The 20,634-nt window shown below is 47.5% G+C and overlaps 2 protein-coding genes across 2 annotated transcripts in view; one reads left to right on the top strand and one right to left on the bottom strand.

Moving 5' to 3' along the window:
• The window catches only part of EXOC4 (exocyst complex component 4), a 733,833-nt gene that overhangs the window by 170,999 nt on the left and 542,200 nt on the right, over positions 1–20,634 (bottom strand). The window lies entirely within an intron of this gene.
• On the top strand, positions 7,009–20,122 carry TSGA13 (testis specific 13; the record flags this gene model as incomplete). Its single annotated transcript, XM_083365404.1, has 6 exons — positions 7,009–7,107; positions 13,429–13,498; positions 16,518–16,724; positions 17,618–17,733; positions 18,879–18,985; positions 19,929–20,122. The coding sequence occupies exons 1-6, from the start codon at positions 7,088–7,090 to the stop codon at positions 20,120–20,122; spliced, it is 714 nt and encodes a 237-aa protein (XP_083221530.1). The 5' UTR covers positions 7,009–7,087.

Below are 20,634 nucleotides of genomic sequence, written 5' to 3'. Positions count from 1 at the left end.
TTCTGATCGACAAGCTCAGCGTCCTAACCCACTGAGCCACCTCGTCCCTTTGTCAGGCATTTAGTTTCAAGTAGTCCTCAACTTACGACCACGACGGACCCCCCCAAATTTCTCTCACCAAGCGAAACATTTGTTGAGGGAGTTTTGCCCCCTTTTACAACCTTTCTTGCCGCCGTTCTTAAGTGAATCACTGCCGCAGTTAATTTACTCACACGGTCCTTAAGCAAATCCGGCTTCCCCCCACTGAGTTGGCTTGTTGGAAGGTTGCCAAAGGGGATCACGTCTCTCTCACACACACACACACAACCAATCGGGACATTGCAACTGTCCTAAGTACAAGTCAGTTGCCAGGCTTCTGGATTTTGGTCATGTGACCCTGGGGAGGCTGCAACATTTTTTTTGGGGGGAGGCCATGGTTATTAAGGTTATTCACAGCAGTTGTTAAGCGATCACACGGTCGTTAAGTGGGTTTGGCCGGGAAGGCCACCCACGGCGATCACACGAGCTTGATGTCCTGGTTCCGACAGCTGAAACTCTTCAAAAGAACTTCGAGGCATTGTTTACCTTCAAGGATCTTACATTCCAGTAGCAGAATATCGGCACTTCTATAATCGAAGCCAAAAAACTGAATTCCCCTCTCCTGGGCACATTCAAAGCAGAATTCCCTCCTCCAATTTTCAGTCATAAATCACATTCCCCAATTAGCTGGAAGGGCGGGCTTCCTCTCCAGGTCTTCGTGACCTGCCAATTCTTTATCTGCTCTGGACTCAGTAACCTTGATTCTCACACTTAATTTAGTGTTGTTATGTCTAGCTAGACTCTCGTTCACGTCCCCCCCCGCTCCCCCGCTCCCAGCGCCCTCTAACTCTTAAACGTGGCTATGTTTCCATCAGTTGCCAAGGCAAAAAAGATTCCAGGTTAGCAGCGTTGATAATAATAATAATAATAATAATAATAATAATAATAATAATAATAATAATAATAATAATAATAATAATAATATAAAGTTGGAAGGGACCTTGGAGGTCATCTAGTCCAACCCCCTACTCAGGCAGGAAACCCTATACCATTTCGGACAAATGGCTGTCCAGCCTCTTCTTAAAAACTTCCAGTGTTGGAGCATTCACTGCTTCTGGAGGCAGGTTGTTCCACTGGTTAATTGTTCTAACTGTCAGGAAGTTTCTCCTTAGTTCTAGGTTGCTTCTCTCCTTGACTAGTTTCCATCCGTTGCTTCTTGTCCTGCTTTCAGGTGCTTTGGAGAATAGCTTGACTCCCTCTTCTTTGTGGTAGCCCCTGAGATATTGGAACACTGCTATCATGTCACCCCTCACCCTTCTCTTCATTAAACTACACATACCCAATTCCAGCAACCGTCCCTTATATATTTTAGCCTCCAGTCCCCTAATCATCTTGGTTGCTCTTCTCTGTACCCTTTCTAGAGTCTCGACATCTTTTTTACATCGTGGTGACCAAAACTGGATGCAGTATTCCAGGTGTGGCCTTACCAAGGCATTGTAAAGTGGTATTAGTACTTCACTTGATCTTGATTCTATCCCTCTGTTAATGCAGCCTAGCATTGTGTTGGCCTTTTTGGCAGCTGCAGCACACTGCTGGCTCATATTGAAGTGATTGTCTACTAAGACTCCGAGATCCCTCTCACAGTTACTACTATTGAGCAAGGTACCACCTATACTATACCTATGCATTTGATTTTTTCCTGCTAAATGTAGAACCTTACTTTTTTCACCGTTGAATTTCATTTTGTTAGATAGCGCCCAGTGTTCAAGTCTGTCCAGATCCTCCTGTATTTTAAGCCTATCTTCTGGAGTATTGGCTATTCCTGCCAGCTTGGTGTCGTCTGCAAATTTGATGAGTTCCCCATCTATCCCCTCATCCAAATCATTAATGAAGATATGGAAGAGCACTGGGCCCAGAACAGAGCCCTGGGGCACCCCACTACACACTTCCTTCCATGTAGATGCGGTTCCATTGAGGACCCCACGCTGAGTACGGCCTGTCAGCCAGCTACGAATCCATCTGGTGGTGATGCTGTCTAACCCACATTTTTCTATCTTATCAAGTAGTAGGTTGTGATCTACTTTATCAAATGCCTTACTGAAGTCCAAGTAAATTATATCTACAGCGTTCCTCTGGTCCACTAATTTTGTCACTTGGTCAAAGAATGTAATAAGATTTGTCTGGCATGATCTGTTTTTGACAAACCCATGTTGACTTTTAGTGATGACTTTGTTTGCATCAAGGTGTTCGCTGATTTGTTGTTTGATTATCTTTTCCAGAATCTTCCCAGGTATTGAGGTCAGGCTGATAGGTCTGTAGTTTCCTGGATCTATTTTTTTCCCTTTTTTGAAGATGGGAACTACATCAGCTCTCTTCCAGTCCTCTGGTAGTTCCCCAGTGCTCCAGGATCTTTGAAAAATATAGTTCAGTGGTTCTGAGATCACGTCTGCCAGTTCCTTGAGAACTTTGGGGTGTAATCCATCTGGTCCTGATGATTTGAACTCGTCTAGGCTGGACAGGTGCTCACTTACCATTTTCTTGCCTATCTTAACTTGCGTTTCTATTCTGTTTTTTATGGCACTGGTTTGGGTAGGTTGGACTGTTTTTTCCCTTTGGGTAAAGACAGATGCAAAAAACGAATTAAATAGTTCTGCTTTCTCCCTATTGCTTGTCACCTTCTTGCCACTTTCCCCCACTAATGGACCAATCATTTCCTTAACTTTTTTTCTTGTTTTTTATATGTTGAAAGAAGCTTTTTTTTGTTATTTTTGACTTTGGTCGCAAGCCTTAGTTCATTTTGAGCCATAGCTTTCCTCACTTCATCTTTGCAGGCACGGGCTATTTGCTGATATTCTGACTTAGTTATGTGCCCCTCTTTCCAATTATACTTGTCCTTTTTATCTTTCAATTTATCAGAGAGTTCTTTATGCAGCCATGCTGGTTTCTTTTGAGAGCTGTTATTTTTCTTCTTTGTTGGTATTGTACTAGACTGGGCCTTTATTATCTCACTTTTCAAAATTTCCCAAGCTTCTTGAGTTGTTTTCCCCTTTAGGATTCTCATCCATGGAATTCTTCCCATGGTCTCTCTAAGTTTATTGAAATTAGCTCTTTTAAAGTCCAAGACTCTAGTTTGGCTGTGTTCTATTGCTTGTGCCTCCAGAATGTTGAATTCCAATATTGCATGATCACTTCCCCCCAAGGTTCCTGTGGCTTCGACACCTTCTATCATTTCATCTCTGTTAGTGAGAATTAAATCCAGTATGGCTAATCCCCGAGTTCCCTTCTCTACTTTTTGGGAGAGAAAGTTGTCTGCTAGGTTTGTCAGGAATCTGTTTGATCTTCCACTTGGTGCAGAGTTTGTCTCCCAGTTGATATCAGGGTAATTAAAGTCCCCCATTACTATTGTGATGTGCTTCCTACATACCTTAGTTAGCTGACTAGCCAAAAGTTCATCTATTTCCTCTGCTTGGTTGGGCGGCCTATAGTATACACCTATGGCAATGTCATTTTCTCCCTTTTATATTGACCCAAATGCATTCAAGTTTACAGTTTTCGTCATTGTTGTGCTCTATTTCTGTAGAGATAAAGTTATTTCTTATATTTTTATTATTATTAATTGCATTTATATACCGCCCTTTCCCTGAGGACTCAGGGCGGTTTACAGGGAGTTAAAAATCAACCATACAAAAGTTAAAACCCAATTTAAAAAATATTAAATCAACCCTGTACTATTAAAAACCCCAATTAAAATGAATGTCTCCTCAGCCTGGGCCCGAGAGCTCGAAGAGCCAGGTCTTCAGGCCCCGGCGGAATGAACGGAGGTCGGGGGCAGTCCTCAGCTCCACCGGCAGCTGGTTCCAGAGGGCAGGCGCCCCCACTGAGAAGGCCCTATCCCTGGGCGTCACCCGCCGGCAATCTCTTACCGGCGGGACCCTGAGCAGACCCTCCCTGTGGGAGCGCACTGGGCGAAGGGCGTTTGATGCCGGCAGCAGGTGTTCCCTCAAATACCCAGGACCCAGGCCATGTAGGGCTTTATAGGTGATAACCAGCACCTTGAATTTCACCCGGAGGGCAACCGGAAGCCAATGCAGCTCGCGGAGTAGAGGTGTTACATGGGAGTATCGGGAGACCCCCATTACAACTCGCGCGGCCGCATTCTGCACCAGTTGAAGCCTCCGAGTGGTCTTCAAGGGCAGCCCCATGTAGAGAGTGTTACAGTAGTCCAAACGGGAGGTCACAAGCGCATGAGTAACTGTGCGTAGGGCGTCTCGGTCCAGATAGGGACGCAACTGGCGCACCAGGCGAACGTGGGCAAAAGCCCCCCCGGCCACGGCTCCTATATGGTCTTCAAAATTGAGCCGTGAGTCCAGGAGGACGCCCAGGTTGCGAGCCCTATCAACGGGGGGTAACACCTCACCCCCCATCGTTAGAGGTAGAATAAGTTGGTTAACCCGAGATGCCGATATGCACAGCCCCTCAGTCTTGGCGGGATTGAGACGAAGCCTGTTTCTCCCCATCCAGACCTGAACCGCCTCCAGGCATATAGAGATCAACTCCTCCTCCACTTTTGTTTAGTCTGTTTCTTTTAAATAGTTTAAATCCCTCTAGCTGTGTGTTCCATTGGTAGGTTTCGTCCCACCATGTTTCCGTAATGGCAACAATATCATATCCGCCCTCATGTACCTGAATTTCTAGTTCACCCTGCTTACTGTTCATACTCTGTGCATTGGCGTATAGACATTTGAGTCCTTTATGACTGACGCTGTGTTTACTTGCTGCATAACTTGTGTGGTGCCTGGCTTCCCCTATTTTCTCAGATTGCCGGGGACAGTGATGTTCTGTATCAATTAACTCACTATCCCCATTATTTAGTTTAAATGTTCCTCCAAAAAAAGCTGTGATTTTATTGCCAAGTAACTCAGTCCCTTTCTTGGATGGATGCAGACCATCTCTTTTATACATTTTTTCATTGGACCAGCTACAGACATCGTGACTAATATAACCAAAGCCTTCTCCTTTACACCACTCCTTTAGCCACATATTAATTTCTGCTATACGCTGGCCTTTTCCATTTTGCTCCTTAGGTAAAGGTAAAGTTTCCCCCGCACATGCGTGCTAGTCGTTTCCAACTCTAGGGGGCGGTGCTCATCTCCGTTTCAAAGCCGAAGAGCCAGCGCTTGTCCGAGGACGTCTCCGTGGTCATGTGGCCGGCATGACTAGACGCCAAAGGCGCACGGAACGCTGTTACCTTCCCACCGTAGTGGTCCCTATTTTTCTACTTGCATTTTTACGTGCTTTCGAACTGCTAGGTTGGCAGAAGCTGGGACGAGTAACAGGTGCTCACTCTGTTACGCGGCACTCGGGATTCGACCCGCCAAACTGCCGACCTTCCGATCGACAAGCTCAGCTTCCTAACCCACTGAGCCACAGTAAGCCTACAGCCTATTCTGCTAAGTTCCTGCCCCAAGCTCTGGAAATCATTCTGCACAGAGAGTACATCTTTTTGGGACAGATCATTAGTGCCAAGATGTACAATAGCCTCCACATCACAGTCCTTGCTGGCATTTTGATTATTTTGGAAATACACCTGGCACGCTGGGACCGCCTGGAAATACAGGGCAGCTGCGAAGCGACGGTTGTAAGTCTGAGGACCTGGCAAACCTCACCTTTTTTTCCACCACCCCACCCCAGGGCCGGTAACTTTGGTCATTAACTGAATGGTTGTTAAATCAGAGAACGTCCCGGAGCTCTTGTTTTCCTTACCTGGAATCTCCAGGTATTGCACACCAACCTTCCCAGACCCCTGGCCAGGTTAGGAAAACGGGACATAGTCCAAACGCCCGGCACGTTGTCAAACGCCCAGCTGGGTCAGCTCCAACAACCCGGCTGCTCCTCCCCTCTTGCCCGACAGCTAGCAGGGCAAGCGGCGGTGGGTGGATCGGACCGTTCCCGGGTTCGAGGGCACACTGGGACCGCCTGGGAATACAGGGCAGCTGCGAAGCGACGGTTGTAAGTCTGAGGACCTGGCAAACCTCACCTTTTTTTTTCCTCCCCTCACCCAGGGCCGGTAACTTTGGTCATTAACTGAATGGTGGTTAAGTCGAGAACTACTGCTCTTGTTTTCCTTACCTGGTACGGAATTGCACAGGTATTGCACACCAACCTATTGCACAGGTATTGCACACCAACCTATTGCACAGGTATTGCACACCAACCTTCCCAGACCCCTGGCCAGGTTAGGAAACCGGGACATAGCACGTTGTCAAACGCCCAGCTGGGTCAACTCCAACAACCCGGCCGCTCCTCCGCTCTTGCCGGCCAGCTAGCAGGGAAGAGGCGGCGGGTGGATCGGACCGGTCCCGGGTTCGAGGGAACGCGCCAGCCCTCTGCACACGCCCCGGAGAGCCACTTACCCACGCCGAGGTGCGAGGCAGCGGCGGCGGCCCCGTCCAGGAGCAAGCCGAGCAGGAGCAGCCGGAGCAGCCGCCGGCCGGGTAGCGCAGAGCCGGCTGCGCCCAAGGGGTCCGGATGGGGCGCAGCGGCTCTGCCCAGCGGAGCGCAGCGCAACATGGCCCGGCGGAGCAGGAGGAGGCGGCGGCGGCGGCGGCGGCGGAGCTCCGCTTTCTCTTTCGCTTTGCGCCCGCGGGACGGGGCGGGGATTGGGCGCAGGAAGGCGCGGGAGGGGATGCCTCCTCGGCGCAGAGGCGCAGCGGGTCTCTGAGCATGGGCAGAGGGCCGGCGCCTCTCCCGATTCCTCCTCCTCCTCCTCCTCCTCCGGTCGCTTGGCTCGGGGACGGGCAGGCGCTTTGCAGCGGGCGCCAGGTTGGGGAAGGCGGGGCCCGCTGCGCCCTGGAGCCGGGAGGGGGTCGCGGAAGGGTGCGAGGGAGGGTCGCCCGCAACTGGCTTCAGACGAGCTCCGGACCGGGAGGGAAGGTTCCCCGGCGGCGGAGCCGGCGACCCGGTTTGCCCTTCCGAGCCAGCTGGGTGCTGTCGCCTTCCTGGGAAGCGGGAGGGGGAATTTGCCCCGTTCACACGAACGAGGTTATCTGAGTGCTGCTGGCTGGAGAGGATGGATGGCTTCTGGCCTTTGTTTGCTTGCTTGCTTGCTTTTTTTAAGCTTATGATTATTAATTGCCCTGAAAACCCAAGGAAAGGGTCGAGCGGAAAAAGGACAGCCTGAGCCAAGGAACCGCCCCGGAGGGAAAGAGGCAAACTCGTGTATAGATGGTCTCTAAACATGGAGGAGCATCTCCCCCCCCCCCGCCCCTTTCTAGAATGGATGCTGTTCCCTAGTTGGGTCATGAGACCTCTGGAAGAAAGCCAGCCCGATGGCTCTTTCTTTCTTTCTTTCTTTCTTTCTTTCTTTCTTTCTTTCTTTCTTTCTTTCTTTCTTTCTTTCTTTCTTTCTCTTTCTTTCTTTCTTTCTTTCTTTCTTTTTCTTTCTCTTTCTTTCTTTCTTTCTCTTTCTTTCTTTCTTTCTTTCCTTCTTTCCTTCCTTCCTTTCTGTTTTCCCCTTTCCCTTCATCCTTCCTTCCTTCCTTCCTTCCTTCCTTCCTTTTCCCTTCATCTATCTATCTATCTTTTTCATTCTTTTTCTTCCTTCCTTCCTTTTTTCTCTTTCCCTTCTTCCTTCCTTCCTTCCTTTTTTCCCTTTCCCTTCATCCTTCCTTCCTTCCTTCCTTCCTTCCTTCTTTCCTTCTTTCCTTCTTTCCTTCCTTCCTTTTTCCCCTTTCCCTTCACCTATCTATCTATCTCTTTCTTTCTTTCTTTCTTTCTTTCTTTCTTTCTTTCTTTCTTTCCTTCCTTCCTTCCTTCCTTCCTTCCTTCCTTCTTTCCTTCTTTCCTTGCTTCCTTCCTTTTTCCCCTTTCCCTTCATCCATCTATCTATCTATCTATCTATCTATCTATCTATCTATCTATCTATCTATCTTTTTCTTTCTTTCTTTCTTTCTTTCTTTCTTTCTTTCTTTCTTTCTTTTCCTTCCTTCCTTCCTTCCTTTTTTCCCTTTCCCTCCTTCCTTCCTTCCTTCCTTCCTTCCTTCCTTCCTTCCTTCCTTCCTTCCTTCCTTCCTTCCTTCCGACTTAGCAATAGCCCTTACACTTACATACCTCACATCCTCTCTCCCTCCCTCCCTCCCTCTTCATTCTCTTTTTTCCTCTTCATTCTCTTCTAGCGCGGGTGATGCTGTTCCCTAGTCAGGCTATGAAACGTCTGCAAGAAAACCACCAAGCTCAGAGACCCTCCCCAAAGGGCTCCGTTGCTAAGTGAAACAATTGTTAAGTGAGTTTTGCCCTATTTTGCGACCTTTTCTTGCCAAGGTTATTAAGTGAATCACCGCCCTCGATTAATTAGGCACCCAGCTGGTCAGCAAATCGGGCTCCCCCCCCTATGGAGTTTGCTTATCAGAAGGTCGCAAAAGTGGATCACAGGACCCCGGGATGCTGCGACCGTCATAAGCATGAGTCATTTGCCAAATGTCTGAATTTGGATCACAGGACATGCTGGAACGCAGCTCTCAATTGGATTTCTCCCTAAAATTGTTACCTAAAGCCCCAACCTTTCGGGGCCCGGGGACCAGTTCCGTGGAGAGAGGTTTTTCCACGGAACGGAGGGTGTGTCGTTTTGTGTGATGCCTGCATGTTGCAGATGGGGCTTGGCTTGTTTGTGTGGACCGGTTGCCGCGATGCCGTGGCCCGCTACTGGTCCACGGACCAGGGCTTAGGGACCCTTGACCTAAAGCTTCCCTAACTCAGACCATCTTCCATCAGTAAAATTTAAAAAAAAAAGAAAGAAGAAAAATAGCAGATATTTCAAAGAACCACTGTTCAAATTTTTTAAATGGGAAGGATGAGAACGGAACAACAACCACGATGAATAAACGTTTCAGGGGAAATTCTCAGGAAAGTCAGTTTGATGAGCAGCTGTGCTTTTTTGCCTGCAGATGTGAAAAATGTCCTCTTTCGACAGCAACGTACAAATAACGTTGAGAGGGTTGCTAGGACAAATATTGTCCTGTTTATTCTGGGTTGACACACACACACACACACACACACAAACACACACACACAGTGTCAGAGGAGAGGTTTACAGAATTCCTGTCAACAGTAATTCCAGGCCAAGACGGAATTCTTATCTGAATTTTGTAAATACGCCAACTTCAGCTGATAATCCCCACTCGGCATCCCGTCAAAGCTGACAAGAAAAATGGAGCAGCGTCTACAGCTCTGTTTTGTCAACTCGAGTTTCTCTCACGATTTCCCAATTTTTTTAAAATTTTTTTACTCCATCTGTCAAAAGATAGCCAGCGCTTGTCCGAGGACGTCTCCGTGGTCATGTGGCCGGCATGACTAGACGCCAAAGGCGCACGGAACGCTGTTACCTTCCCACCGTAGCGGTCCCTATTTTTCTACTTGCATTTTTTACGTGCTTTCGAACTGCTAGGTTGGCAGAAGCTGGGACGAGTAACAGGTGCTCACTCTGTTACGCGGTGCTCGGGATTCGACCCGCCAAACTGCCGACCTTCTGATCGAGAAGCTCAGCGTCCTAACCCAGTGAGCCACCGCGTCCCTATATACTGTATATAAAACCCCAGAATGGTCATTCTTCCCATCTGAATCTTTTGCATTCCAACGGATAACAGGGAATTTGGGGGGGGAGCGATTTTTATGTGTTCTTGATCCAAGTTAAAAGTAGACTTACAACCCTTCCTTTAGTGAGCGTTACAAAGTGACCATGGCACTGAAAAAGGTGTCTTATGTATGACTGTTTTCATACTTACGACCAATGCAACCATCCCCCCACGGTCACGGGATCACAATTCAGACGCTTGGCAACTCACTCACATTTAATAATAATAATAATAATAATAATAATAATAATAATAATAATAATAATAATAATAATAATAATAATAATAATAATAATAATAAAGTTAGAAGGGACCGTGGAGGTCATCTAGTCCAACCCCCTGCTCAGGCAGGAAACCCTATACCATTTCAGACAAACGGCTGTCCAGTCTCTCTTCTTGAAAACCTCCCCTGATGGAGCACCCACAATGTCTGGTGGCAAGTCGTTCCGCTGGCTAATTGTCCTCACTCTCAGGAAATTCCTCCTTAGTTCTAGGTTGCTTCTCTCCTCGGTCAGTTTCCGTCTGTTACTTCTTGTCCTGCCTTCAGGGGCTGGGGAGAATAATTAGAATAGAATAGAGCTGGAAGGGACCTTGGAGGTCTTCTAGTCCAGCCCCCTGGTCAAGCAGGAGAACCTACACCGTCTCAGACAAGTGACTGTCTAGCCTCTTCTTAAAAATCGCCCGCGATTTCTGGAGGCAGGCTGTTCCACCGGATAATTGTCCTCACTGTCAGGAAGTTTCTCCTTAATTCCAGGTTGCTTCTCTCTTTGGTCAGTTCCCATCCGTTGCTCCTTGTCCTGCCTTCAGGCGCTTTGGAGAAGAGATTGACCACCCCCATCTTCCTTGTGACAGCCCCTCAAATCCTGGAAGACTGCTATCGTGCCCCCCCAGTCCTTCTTTTCAATAGACTAGCCCAGGGGTCGGCAACCTCGGCTCTTTTATGACTCGTGGACTTCAACTACCAGAATTCCTGAGCCAGCATAGCTGGCTCAGGAATTCTGGGAGTTGAAGTCCACGAGTCATAAAAGAGCCGAGGTTGCCGACCCCTGGACTAGCCTGTAAGATCGCGTGGTCACAAAGAGGAACACTCGGGTTGTCGGAAGGATTCTTTATTGGAGTCAGGATTCGCTAGCTTAACAAGGGGTTTAACCTGGCGTGCTTTTATACCTGCCCAGGTGAATGCCAACCAGTAGATTCAAACCTGGGCTTCCCGCCAGCGCAGGTAGCCAATCGTTTTAAACCCTGGCTTCCCGCCAGGTCTGGCTATAGCCCAGGGCTGTCAAACTTGTTTAAACCAGGCTTTCCCGCCAAATGCAGTCCAGTCCCGCGCCTCCTGCCGTGCTGACAGCCATAGACTAGCCATATCCAACCGTTCTTCGTGTTTGGCCCCGACAGTGAGAAAAATTAACCAGTGGAACAACCTGCCACCAGAAGTTGTGGGGGCTCCAACGCTGGAGGTTCTCAAGAAGAGACTGGACAGCCCTTGGTCTGGAACGGTTGAGGGCCTTTGGCCTGGACTAGGAGATTTTTAAGGTCCCTTTCAACTCTTATTATTCCTTTAATAGCAAGCCGCCTCTCACGGGGGTTCGAATCGGTCTCCTGGCCTAGCGCAAAAGTCGGACTGGTCCTCGTTGTCCTTCCTGTGAATCTGTGTTCTAATCACAGAGCGGAAGGAAGCGGTTCCATACGTGGAACTTTGCAACTCTTCCTGTAACAGTCCCAACTGTCGCTCCTCAACTCAATTCAGACATGGCTGACTCGGAAACCCCCTTCCCAAAATAGACAGGAATTGTGGGGTGGGGGTGGGGTGGGGTGGGGTTTGTGGGTCACACCTCATGTCGACCAAGGAAGGACCTTGGGTTGCTGTTCCAGATGCCGGCGGATTCCCCCTAGTTCTCCAGGCCCTCTCAAACCTTGGGGACATCCTGTAGGACACGTTCTCCGGAACTTCTCTGCTCCTTCCCTAGCCGGTGAGTCTTAAGTTCTTTACCTGTCCAGGTGAACTTTGCCCCTGTTACAGGTGCTTCTGTTTGATCTGCAACATCCGGCTGTGTTGGCACAGCTTTCGTGCACGCTCGGTTAGTCAGCTCCTTCCATTTTGAGGTTAAGGTTTGACATCCGGAGTTTGGCCGGGAGCTGATAAGAAACTGACCCTTGAATTTGAAGGAAAGAGAGAGGCACTTTTAGCTTTGACAAGCAGTTTCCTGCCCCAGCTGTGCGCATGAATTGCCAAGTAATTTAGGCCAAGCAAAAAGTGTTTGTTAAAGGGGATGGAGTGTTTTTATAGGGTACAGAAACAAATGATGAATATAGAATTAGAATCAAATCAAATAAAAAGAATAGAATAGAATAGAATAGAATAGAATAGAATAGAATAGAATAGAATAGAATAGAATAGAATAGAATAGAATAGAATAGAATAAAAGGAAAATAGAACAGAACAGAATAGAATATTTAGAATAGAATAGAATAGAATAGAATAGAATAGAATAGAATAGAATAGAATAGAATAACATAAAGAATGGAATAGAATGGAATAGAATAGAATGTAGAATAGAATAGAATAGAATAGAATAGAATAGAATAGAATAGAATAGAATAGAATAGAAAATATGGAATAGAATAGAATAGAATAGAATAGAATAGAATAGAATAGAATAGAATAGAATAGAAAATAGGGAATAGAATAGAATAGAATAGAATAGAATAGAAAATATAGAACAGAATAGAACAGAATAGAATAGAATCTTTATTGATGATAGAATAGAATAGAATAGAAAATATAGAATAGAACAGAGTAGAATAGAATAGAATAAAAGGAAAATAGAATAGAATCTTTATTGATAATAGAATAGAACAGAATAGAAAATATAGAACAGAACAGGACAGAATAGAATAGAATCAAGCAGGAGAATGTCCTATAAACCATTTCAGAGAAAACTTGGCCCTTTTATGACTTGTGGACTTCAACTCCCAGAATTCCTCAGCCAGCGTGCCTAGCTGAGGAATTCTGGGAGTTGAAGTCCACAAGTCATAATAGGGCCAAGTTTGAAGACCCCTGGTCTAGCCTCTTCTTAAAAATCTCCAGTGATGAAGCGCCCACATACATCCAGTAGAGGCGAATATGTCATTAATGACACGTGAAAGCAAGGGGTCAAAGAATGAAAGGCATGAATGACACGTGAGAACTGAACGGCAGAAAATATCGCTCCAAGACAACATTCCACAAATGACAATTGCAAAAACAGAGTTGGAAGGGACCTTTGGAGGTCATCTAGACCAACCCGCTGCTCAAACAGGGAAACCCCTAGGGCATTTCGGACAAACGGCACTGGGGGGAAAGAAAAGGGACCTGTGACCGTTTTTCACACTTATGACCGTTGCAGCTTCTCCATAGTGACGTGGCCCCCATTTGGATGCCTGACAACTGACTCATACTTATGACGGTCACAGCGTCCCGGGGTCACGTGATTCCCCCTTTTGTGACTCTTCTGAAGAGCAAATTTCCCCCTTAGCAATATAAACTTCGGGCTCGTCTGTGGCCTGAAAACTGAGGACTAGCTGCATTTTTCTGAGTACTGGATTATTATTTTTTTTTGGAAATTGTTTCTAGGAATCTCCCAAACATCACCCATGTACCAAAATATTCCAACCCTTCTGCTCATTAAAAAGAAAAATAGACTTTCCCGCCATCTGAGAAAAGAACTGGGTGCGTCAGAATTTCAAACCTTGTCCAAGGAGGGGGAAAAAAAAATATTTACAAGATTTATTTTACTTTCAGGTCAATTTTGTGCACGATGAGCAGTTTCTTTTTGATGCACGAGCTGCATTTCTCTCCCCATCCGAATCTGGTAAATAATGTTTTGGGGTTTTTTTAAGCGAAAGAAGGAAAAGGTTTAATTTATCATGGGTCATTCGCAAGAGGGAAGTTCAACACTGTCTGAAAATGTCCTTTCCGGAAACTAACTTTGGTTAGGGCAGTCTTTGTCCACAAGGGGAACTTCAAGACCTGTGGAACTTCGACTCCCAGAATTCCCCCAGCCAGCACTGGCTGGGGAATTCTGGGAGACAAAGTCTACAGGTCTTAAAGTTGCTGAGATGGCTGTGAAGTTGTTGGAGTCTGAGCCAGTGGAGTTTGAGCTGGGGAATTCTGGGAAGTTGAAAGTCCACTCGTTTTCAAATTGTTGAGAGAGCTGGGGAATTCTGGGAGTTTGAAGTCCACCGGTCTTCAGGTTGTTGAGACAGCTGGGGGATTCTGGGAGTTAAAATCCACCCATCTTCACGTTCTTGAGAAAGCTAGGGAATTCTGGGAGCTGACGTCAACCAGCCTTCAAATGGTTGAGACAGCGGGGGAATTTTGGGAGTTGAAGTCCACCCGTCTTCACATTCTTGAGATAGCTGTAGAAATCTGGGAGCTGAAGTCCACCGGTCTTCAGGTTCTTGAGACAGCGGGGGGATTCTGGGAGTTAAAATCCACCCATCTTCAAGTTCTTGAGATAGCTGGGGAATTCTGGGAGTTGAAGTCCACCCATCTTCAAGTTCTTGAGACAGCTGGTGAATTCTGGGACTTGAAGTCCACCCATCTTCAAGTTCTTGAGACAGCTGGTGAATACTGGGACTTGAAGTCCACCCATCTTCAAGTTCTTGAGACAGCTGGTGAATTCTGGGACTTGAAGTCCACCCATCTTCAAGTTCTTGAGACAGCTGGTGAATTCTGGGACTTGAAGTCCATCCATCTTCAGGTTCTTGAGACAGCTGGGGGATTCTGGGAGTTAAAATCCACCCATCATCAAGTTCTTGAGATAGCTGGTGAATTCTGGGAGTTGAGGTCCACCCATCTTCAAGTTCTTGAGACAGCTGGGCAATTCTGGGAGTTGAAGTCCACCCATCTTCAAGTTGCCAAGGTTGAAAAACACTGGTTAGACAATGTCTGTCCCAACTCGATCCTCTTTCACAGAGAGTTGACGTTCCTCAAAATTCCTCTCCAGCTCCTGCATTTATACAAAGTTCGTGTGGGGAGGTGCCCCAAGGTGCTTTTTCCAAAAGGCAGCTGGACTGCCTCAGTTTTTCTTCTTCTTGAAAACCTTCGGCTTCTCTTCCAAGAAGCTTCTTCAGTGGTGTGAGGTCCCTTGTGAGCTGCGCCGAGGTGGCACCTCACAATGGCTGTGTCAAGGCCAAGCGAGCTGATTGGTGAAGCCATTTAGTCCAGTCTTCAGAGCTGGAGGAACAAGAAGGGAATCCCTGGAGATCACCCAGAAAGGGACAAGATGTTTCTTTCCACACGAGGGAAATGGGATAACTGAGGTTTAAGGACCAGGTTAAGGGATGGGGTAGCTAGGATAGTATATGCCCATTTTTTGGGGGGGAAAATGAAGAAACTCCTACAGAGGAGAATAGAATTTTTTAAAAAAATACTGGAATGCGCAGAAACAGATAGGTTAAGGTAAAGGCTTTTCAACCTTTTCACCCATTTTACCACTTTTTAGGATATGGCAACATCCCAGTACCACCAGTCGCCCACAAAGGTGTCAAAAACTTGATGCCACACACACACACACCCCAAAAAAGGAAAAAAAAGTGATGAAGTACAGGTAGTCCTCGACTTACAACAGTTCGCTTAGCGACTGTTCCGAGTTACAATGGCCCTGAAAAAAGTGCCACCCAAGCCACAGCCGAGCAAGACGCCTGCCCGCCCGCCCGGCGGCGCTCTTCCTCCTGTCCGAGGTTTTCGTTGTTGTGAGCATTTCGGTTGAGGATTGGCAGCGGGGGTGGGGTGGGGGGTGTTTGGTTTTTATTCCCCCCCCCCCGTCTGCTGGGTGGTTGCAGCAGGTTTTGGTCACTTCACGTGACCCTGGGACACTGTGACCGTCATAAGTATGAATCGGTTGCCAAGCACCTGAATGTAAATCACAAGACCCTGGAGATGCTGCAACGTTCCAGCTGATCGGCGCTTCTTCTGGGCTCAGCAAAAGCGCCAGGATCAGCGTTGAGCTCCAGCTGGATCCTGGCGCTGATCCCGGCGCTTCCGCTGAGCCCCGACAGCCCTGCAGCTCCAGCCGTCTCTCGCTCAGGCTTGTGCGGTGCTGCCGCCGGTTCAGCTCATTCCCCTCCCCCGCTGCCACTTTCCTAGGACGGTCGCCTACCACCTGCCAGGTGCTGATGTACCACAGGTGGTACCCGTACCACTGGTTGAAAAGCCCTGGGTTAAGGTTCAAAATTCAGGAAAAAGAAGAAATGGAATATGATATGACGCGGGACTTATTTTATCAATGGTTAGCCGATCAAAACAGGGGCTAGAAAGTTGGAAATCCGAGAACGGGTGGATGATGTGAGCAAGATTTATAATGGATTAGTAAATACTCCGATTGTTAGGTAACTAATGCCAGTGGGGGTGTGTGGGTGTCCTGCTCTTTGTAACCTTTTGATTGCTATTTCCTAGTCCTCGATTTTACTGCGATAATATTAATGATTATTAATGAATATTATTGCTAAGCACATTAATTTGTGCTTAGATTGTAAGCCGCCCTGAGTCTTCGGAGAAGGGCGGGATATAAATGGGATTAAAATAAAATAAAAATGTTTATTATGTTTTAATACTCGTACACCTAGACAGCACACTGTTCAATGTAGAAGTGGAATTTTTTAAACATAACAATAATAATAATAAAACATTTTTTTAAAAAAAAAAACAGGAGGAATGGGGTAGAATGAGAGGAGGAGAGAAATGGAAATTTTGGGGAGGTGGGGGGAGAATATAGGACCACCACCACCATGCTCTCATTGAGCTTTGGGGAAAGGGGGTGAGAGGGTTCGAACTTTTTCACGGCACCCCACTTTGCGTGCAACTGGACGTTTTCTGCCCCTGGCCAGACCCAATATTTCATCCCTCCGACCGATGCGGATTTTGAAGAGCGCCTGGAGCAGCACCGGAGGGACACAGCCATCATGCTCAGGTCCTCGGAGTTCAACCAGGACAAGACGGCACTGATCGTCACCAACAGCCCGTTTCCTCTGCTGGTCTCCGGCAAGCACCTGGCCACCCCTTTCCAGTACTTCCCGGAAGACTGGTCCAAGAGGGTAAGGGGGAAACTTCCCTTTCGCCCAAGGGAAAAAAGAATGGACGGACGAATGAATTGAAGGAATGAGATGAGGGAGGGAGGGAGGGAGGGAGGGAGGGAGGGAGGAAGGAAGGAAGGAAGGAAGGAAGGAAGGAAGGAAGGAAGGAAGGAAGGAAGGAAGTGGGTAGGTAGGAAGGAAGGAGCAGGAGAAAGGAAAATAGAAAAAGAAAGAAAAGAAGGAAGGAAGGAAAAGGAAGGAAGGAAGATAGGTAAGTAGGTGGGTAAGTAGGTAGGTAGGTAGGTAGGAAGAAAGGAGAAGAAAGGAAAAGAGAAAAAGAAAAAGGAAGGAAGGAAGGAAGGAAGGAAGGAAGGAAGGAAGGAAGGAGAGAAGGAGGGGAAGATAGGTAAGTAGGTGAGTAGGTAGATAGGAAGGTAGGAAGGAAGGAAGCAAGGAAGGGGAAGATAGGTAAGTAGGTGGATAGGTAGGTAGGAAGGAAAATAGAAAAAGAAAGAAAAAAAGGAAAGGAAGGAAGGAAGGAAGGAAGGAAGGAAGGAAGGAAAAATGTCCTATCACATTTAAAAGGAGGGAATCCAGAGAGTGGCTGTATCCTTTACTTTACTTAATCAGAATAACACAATAGCAGGACTGGAAGGGACCTCAGAGGCCATCTAGGCCAACCCCCTGTTTTAATCCTAAAATTGGATGAACAAAAACCAGTTTGGGGTTCTCCCTAGGCTAGCATGCTATACAGAAGGTGGTAAGAACTGGGCACCGCCACAGGGTGACCCGCTTAACGACCAACACAACTTGACCGTAATTCCGGGCTCGGTAATGGTCATACATTGAGGACTGGTTGTATCCAAGGGGCCCAAACTTCATGAGGGCACTGACGGTCTTCCTTTCCCACCCACCCTTTCCTGCAGAGCTTCCGGGATCAAACCCCACGCGGCTTACCCCCGTTGGGGGGCTCGTCCAAGGAAGCCCCAAGGATGGAAGCCAAAAAGCTGAAAATCCCTACCCAACTCAGGTACCGACTCCTGCAGGCTGTGCATCATGGGGTTTTTTTTCCTTCCCTGTTAAAGTAGCTTTAGAGATGTGGGGCCCCGAATCAGGAGTGACAGCGGGGGATTCTTCACGTCTCTCTTACTGACTCTTCGAAGTTGCAAGGGCCCTGGGAAAAAGGGGACTTAGCACCCTAGTTTCACACTTACGACCCGTTGTAAGCATCCCCGGAGTCATGGGATCAAAATTCAGACGCTTGGCGACTGACTCATATTTATGATGGTTGTAGCGCCCCGGGGGCATGGGATCCCCCTTTTGCTACCTCCTGACAAGCAAAGTCATCTGGTCGTTAGTACTCTTCCTGAGAGTTATTGAGCCTGCTTGGAGGTTTATCCGTGCTCTCTTTTGAAGACGGCAAAGTCCACATTCTGGGCACAGAGTACCAGTGATTTGAAGGAGGGGTCAAAGAGGCCATCTGCATTTAGACTGAACAGCTTTCTACATTAAGACCGGGCTTCCGGTTTGCGACCGCGGCGCCAGCAGACGTGTGCGGCGGTCGCTCTCTCCGCCATCCAGTTTTTCTCCCGCCGGGGGACATAGTCCTTTCAGCAGTTCCAAGAAGGCTCTGCACCCATTTGCACTGTTTGGGTGACCCTGAGCGCACAGAAAAACCTCCAAGTAGCCTCAATGACTCTTGGGAAGAGTACCAACAACCGGATGACTGCAAGGATTATAAATCCTTCCATCTTCCACCATTCGGTCAGAACCAAAGAAGCTTCTTGGACGAGAAGCAAAACATCTTCAAGGAAGAACAAAGTCCAGGTGCCTTTTGGGAAGAAAAAAACACCAAACATCTTTGGGACAACCATGATCTGGATGGCTGAGAAACTCCGTAGACATTTACTCTGGGAAATTCTTAATTTTTCCTTCTCTTTTCAATACGTTCCCCATCGTTATTCCTGAGAAGGAGGTGCTTCATCTCCACAAGTGCTTTTTCTGGGCAGAAATTCGAGATATGGAGATTTATTTATTTTTTATTTTTTAAAAAAATCCTTTTTAGCAAATCTTTTGTTAGCCGCCTGACGCAGCTCGGTGGCCCAAATTGGGATTGTTGATCGTGCAAAAAGAGATTGTCCCATTTTCAACAAACGTATCTCTTCTTTGAAGCAGGTTTACCAACAAGAAGGATTTCAAAGGCGAAGCCCGTTTTTCCAAAAATTACGCCGAGAGGCGTTTGCAAAGGTTGTATCCCCAGTTGCACCTTCATTCCAGATTAGGTAAGATGTGGCCTCTTAATGGCTATAGCAGGGGTCTTCATACCTGGCCCTTTTATGACTTGGGGATTTCAACTCCCAGAATTCCTCAGCCAGCATGGCTGGCTGAGGAATTCTGGGAGTTGAAGTCCACAAATCATAAAAGGGCCAGGTTTGTAGACTCCTGGGCTATAGGAACAGGGACTTGTTGGGGCGGGGGAATGGGCCGTGGCGACAAATCCTAAATATTGGCTTTAATCTTGCCGATACAGGTAGTCCTCTCCTTACAACACTTCATTTAGTGACCATTCTAAATTACAACGGCACTGAAAAAAAGTGACTGTTTTTCACACTTACGACCATTGTAGCATCCCCAGGATCACATGATCAAAATCCAGAGGCTTGGCAATTGGCTCATATTTACGACAGTTGCACAGCGTGCAGGGATCACGTGATCCCCTTTTGCGACCTTCTGACAAGCAAAGTCAATGGGGGAAGCCAGGTTAACAATTGCAGTGATTCACTTAACAAATTGTGGCAATAAAGGGGTGGGAGAAGGGGGGGAGAACTCACTTCATAATTGTCTCACTTAGCCACAGAAATTTGGGGCCCTGTCGTGGTCGTGAGTCCAGGATTACCTGTCTTGTTCCACACCTCTAGACGGAATCTTGCCGAAAGGAAGACCGTGCGATCTGAATCTACAATATTCTCTGGGAACCGTTAGGCAGGGTCTGTCTTCACCCTCTTTCTCTCACACATAAGATCCGGGCTAAGTTGCCTCTTATTCCTCTGCAATACATCCCTTCCCTCCTGAAAAATGCCCCCCCCGCCTCCTCACTCCGTGAGGGCAGTAAATGTTTCATTTAGCAGCATAAATTCCGGGCTCCACTGTGGTCTTAAGTGGAGGACCTGCCTGTAAACAGAGATGGCTCCGTCACTTTTCCCCTGTGTCCGCTTTCCCTTGCAGATGACTGGAAAAACCAGCCCCTTCCCAGGATTCAGGGGTGGCCTGCTTCCAAGATCCAGTGGGAGCCCCTGACCCTCTCCTGCCTGACCGAAATGAAGCCCACCTTTGTCGTCCCCGGAGAAAACGGCTTTAGACACGGGAAGGCTCCTCTCTGGATTGTAAATAACTCGGTGGTATTAAATTCGCCTCAGTAAAATCTCAGCTCACTGACTATATTCTGGTGGGTTTGGTTTCTCTGTGATGTGGAGGTTTCAGTTCCTACCAAGGATACGGACCTCTGAGGACAGGGGTGTGGAACGATGCCCCCCTTCATGACTTGTGGACTTCAACTCCCAGAATTCCTGGGTCAGTATGGCTGGATGGCCCCCCTTCATGACTTGTGGACTTCAACTCCCAGAATTCCTGGGTCAGTATGGCTGGATGCCCCCCCTTCATGACTTGTGAACTTCAACTCCCAGAATTCCTGGGTCAGTATGGCTGGATGGCCCCCCTTCATGACTTGTGGACTTCCAGAATTCCTGGGTCAGTATGGCTGGATGGTCCCCTTCATGACTTGTGGACTTCAACTCCCAGAATTCCTGGGTCAGTATGGCTGGATGGCCCCCCTTCATGACTTGTGGACTTCAACTCCCAGAATTCCTGGGTCAGTATGGCTGGATGGCCCTCTTCATGAGTTGTGGACTTCAACTCCCAGAATTCCTGGGTC

Source organism: Vipera ursinii, assembly GCF_947247035.1.
Source record: "Vipera ursinii genome assembly, chromosome: 6".
Taxonomy (NCBI): Eukaryota; Metazoa; Chordata; class Lepidosauria; order Squamata; family Viperidae; genus Vipera; species Vipera ursinii.
The sequence above is the reverse complement of the archived record's forward strand: the minus strand, read 5'-3'. Positions and strand labels throughout refer to the sequence as shown.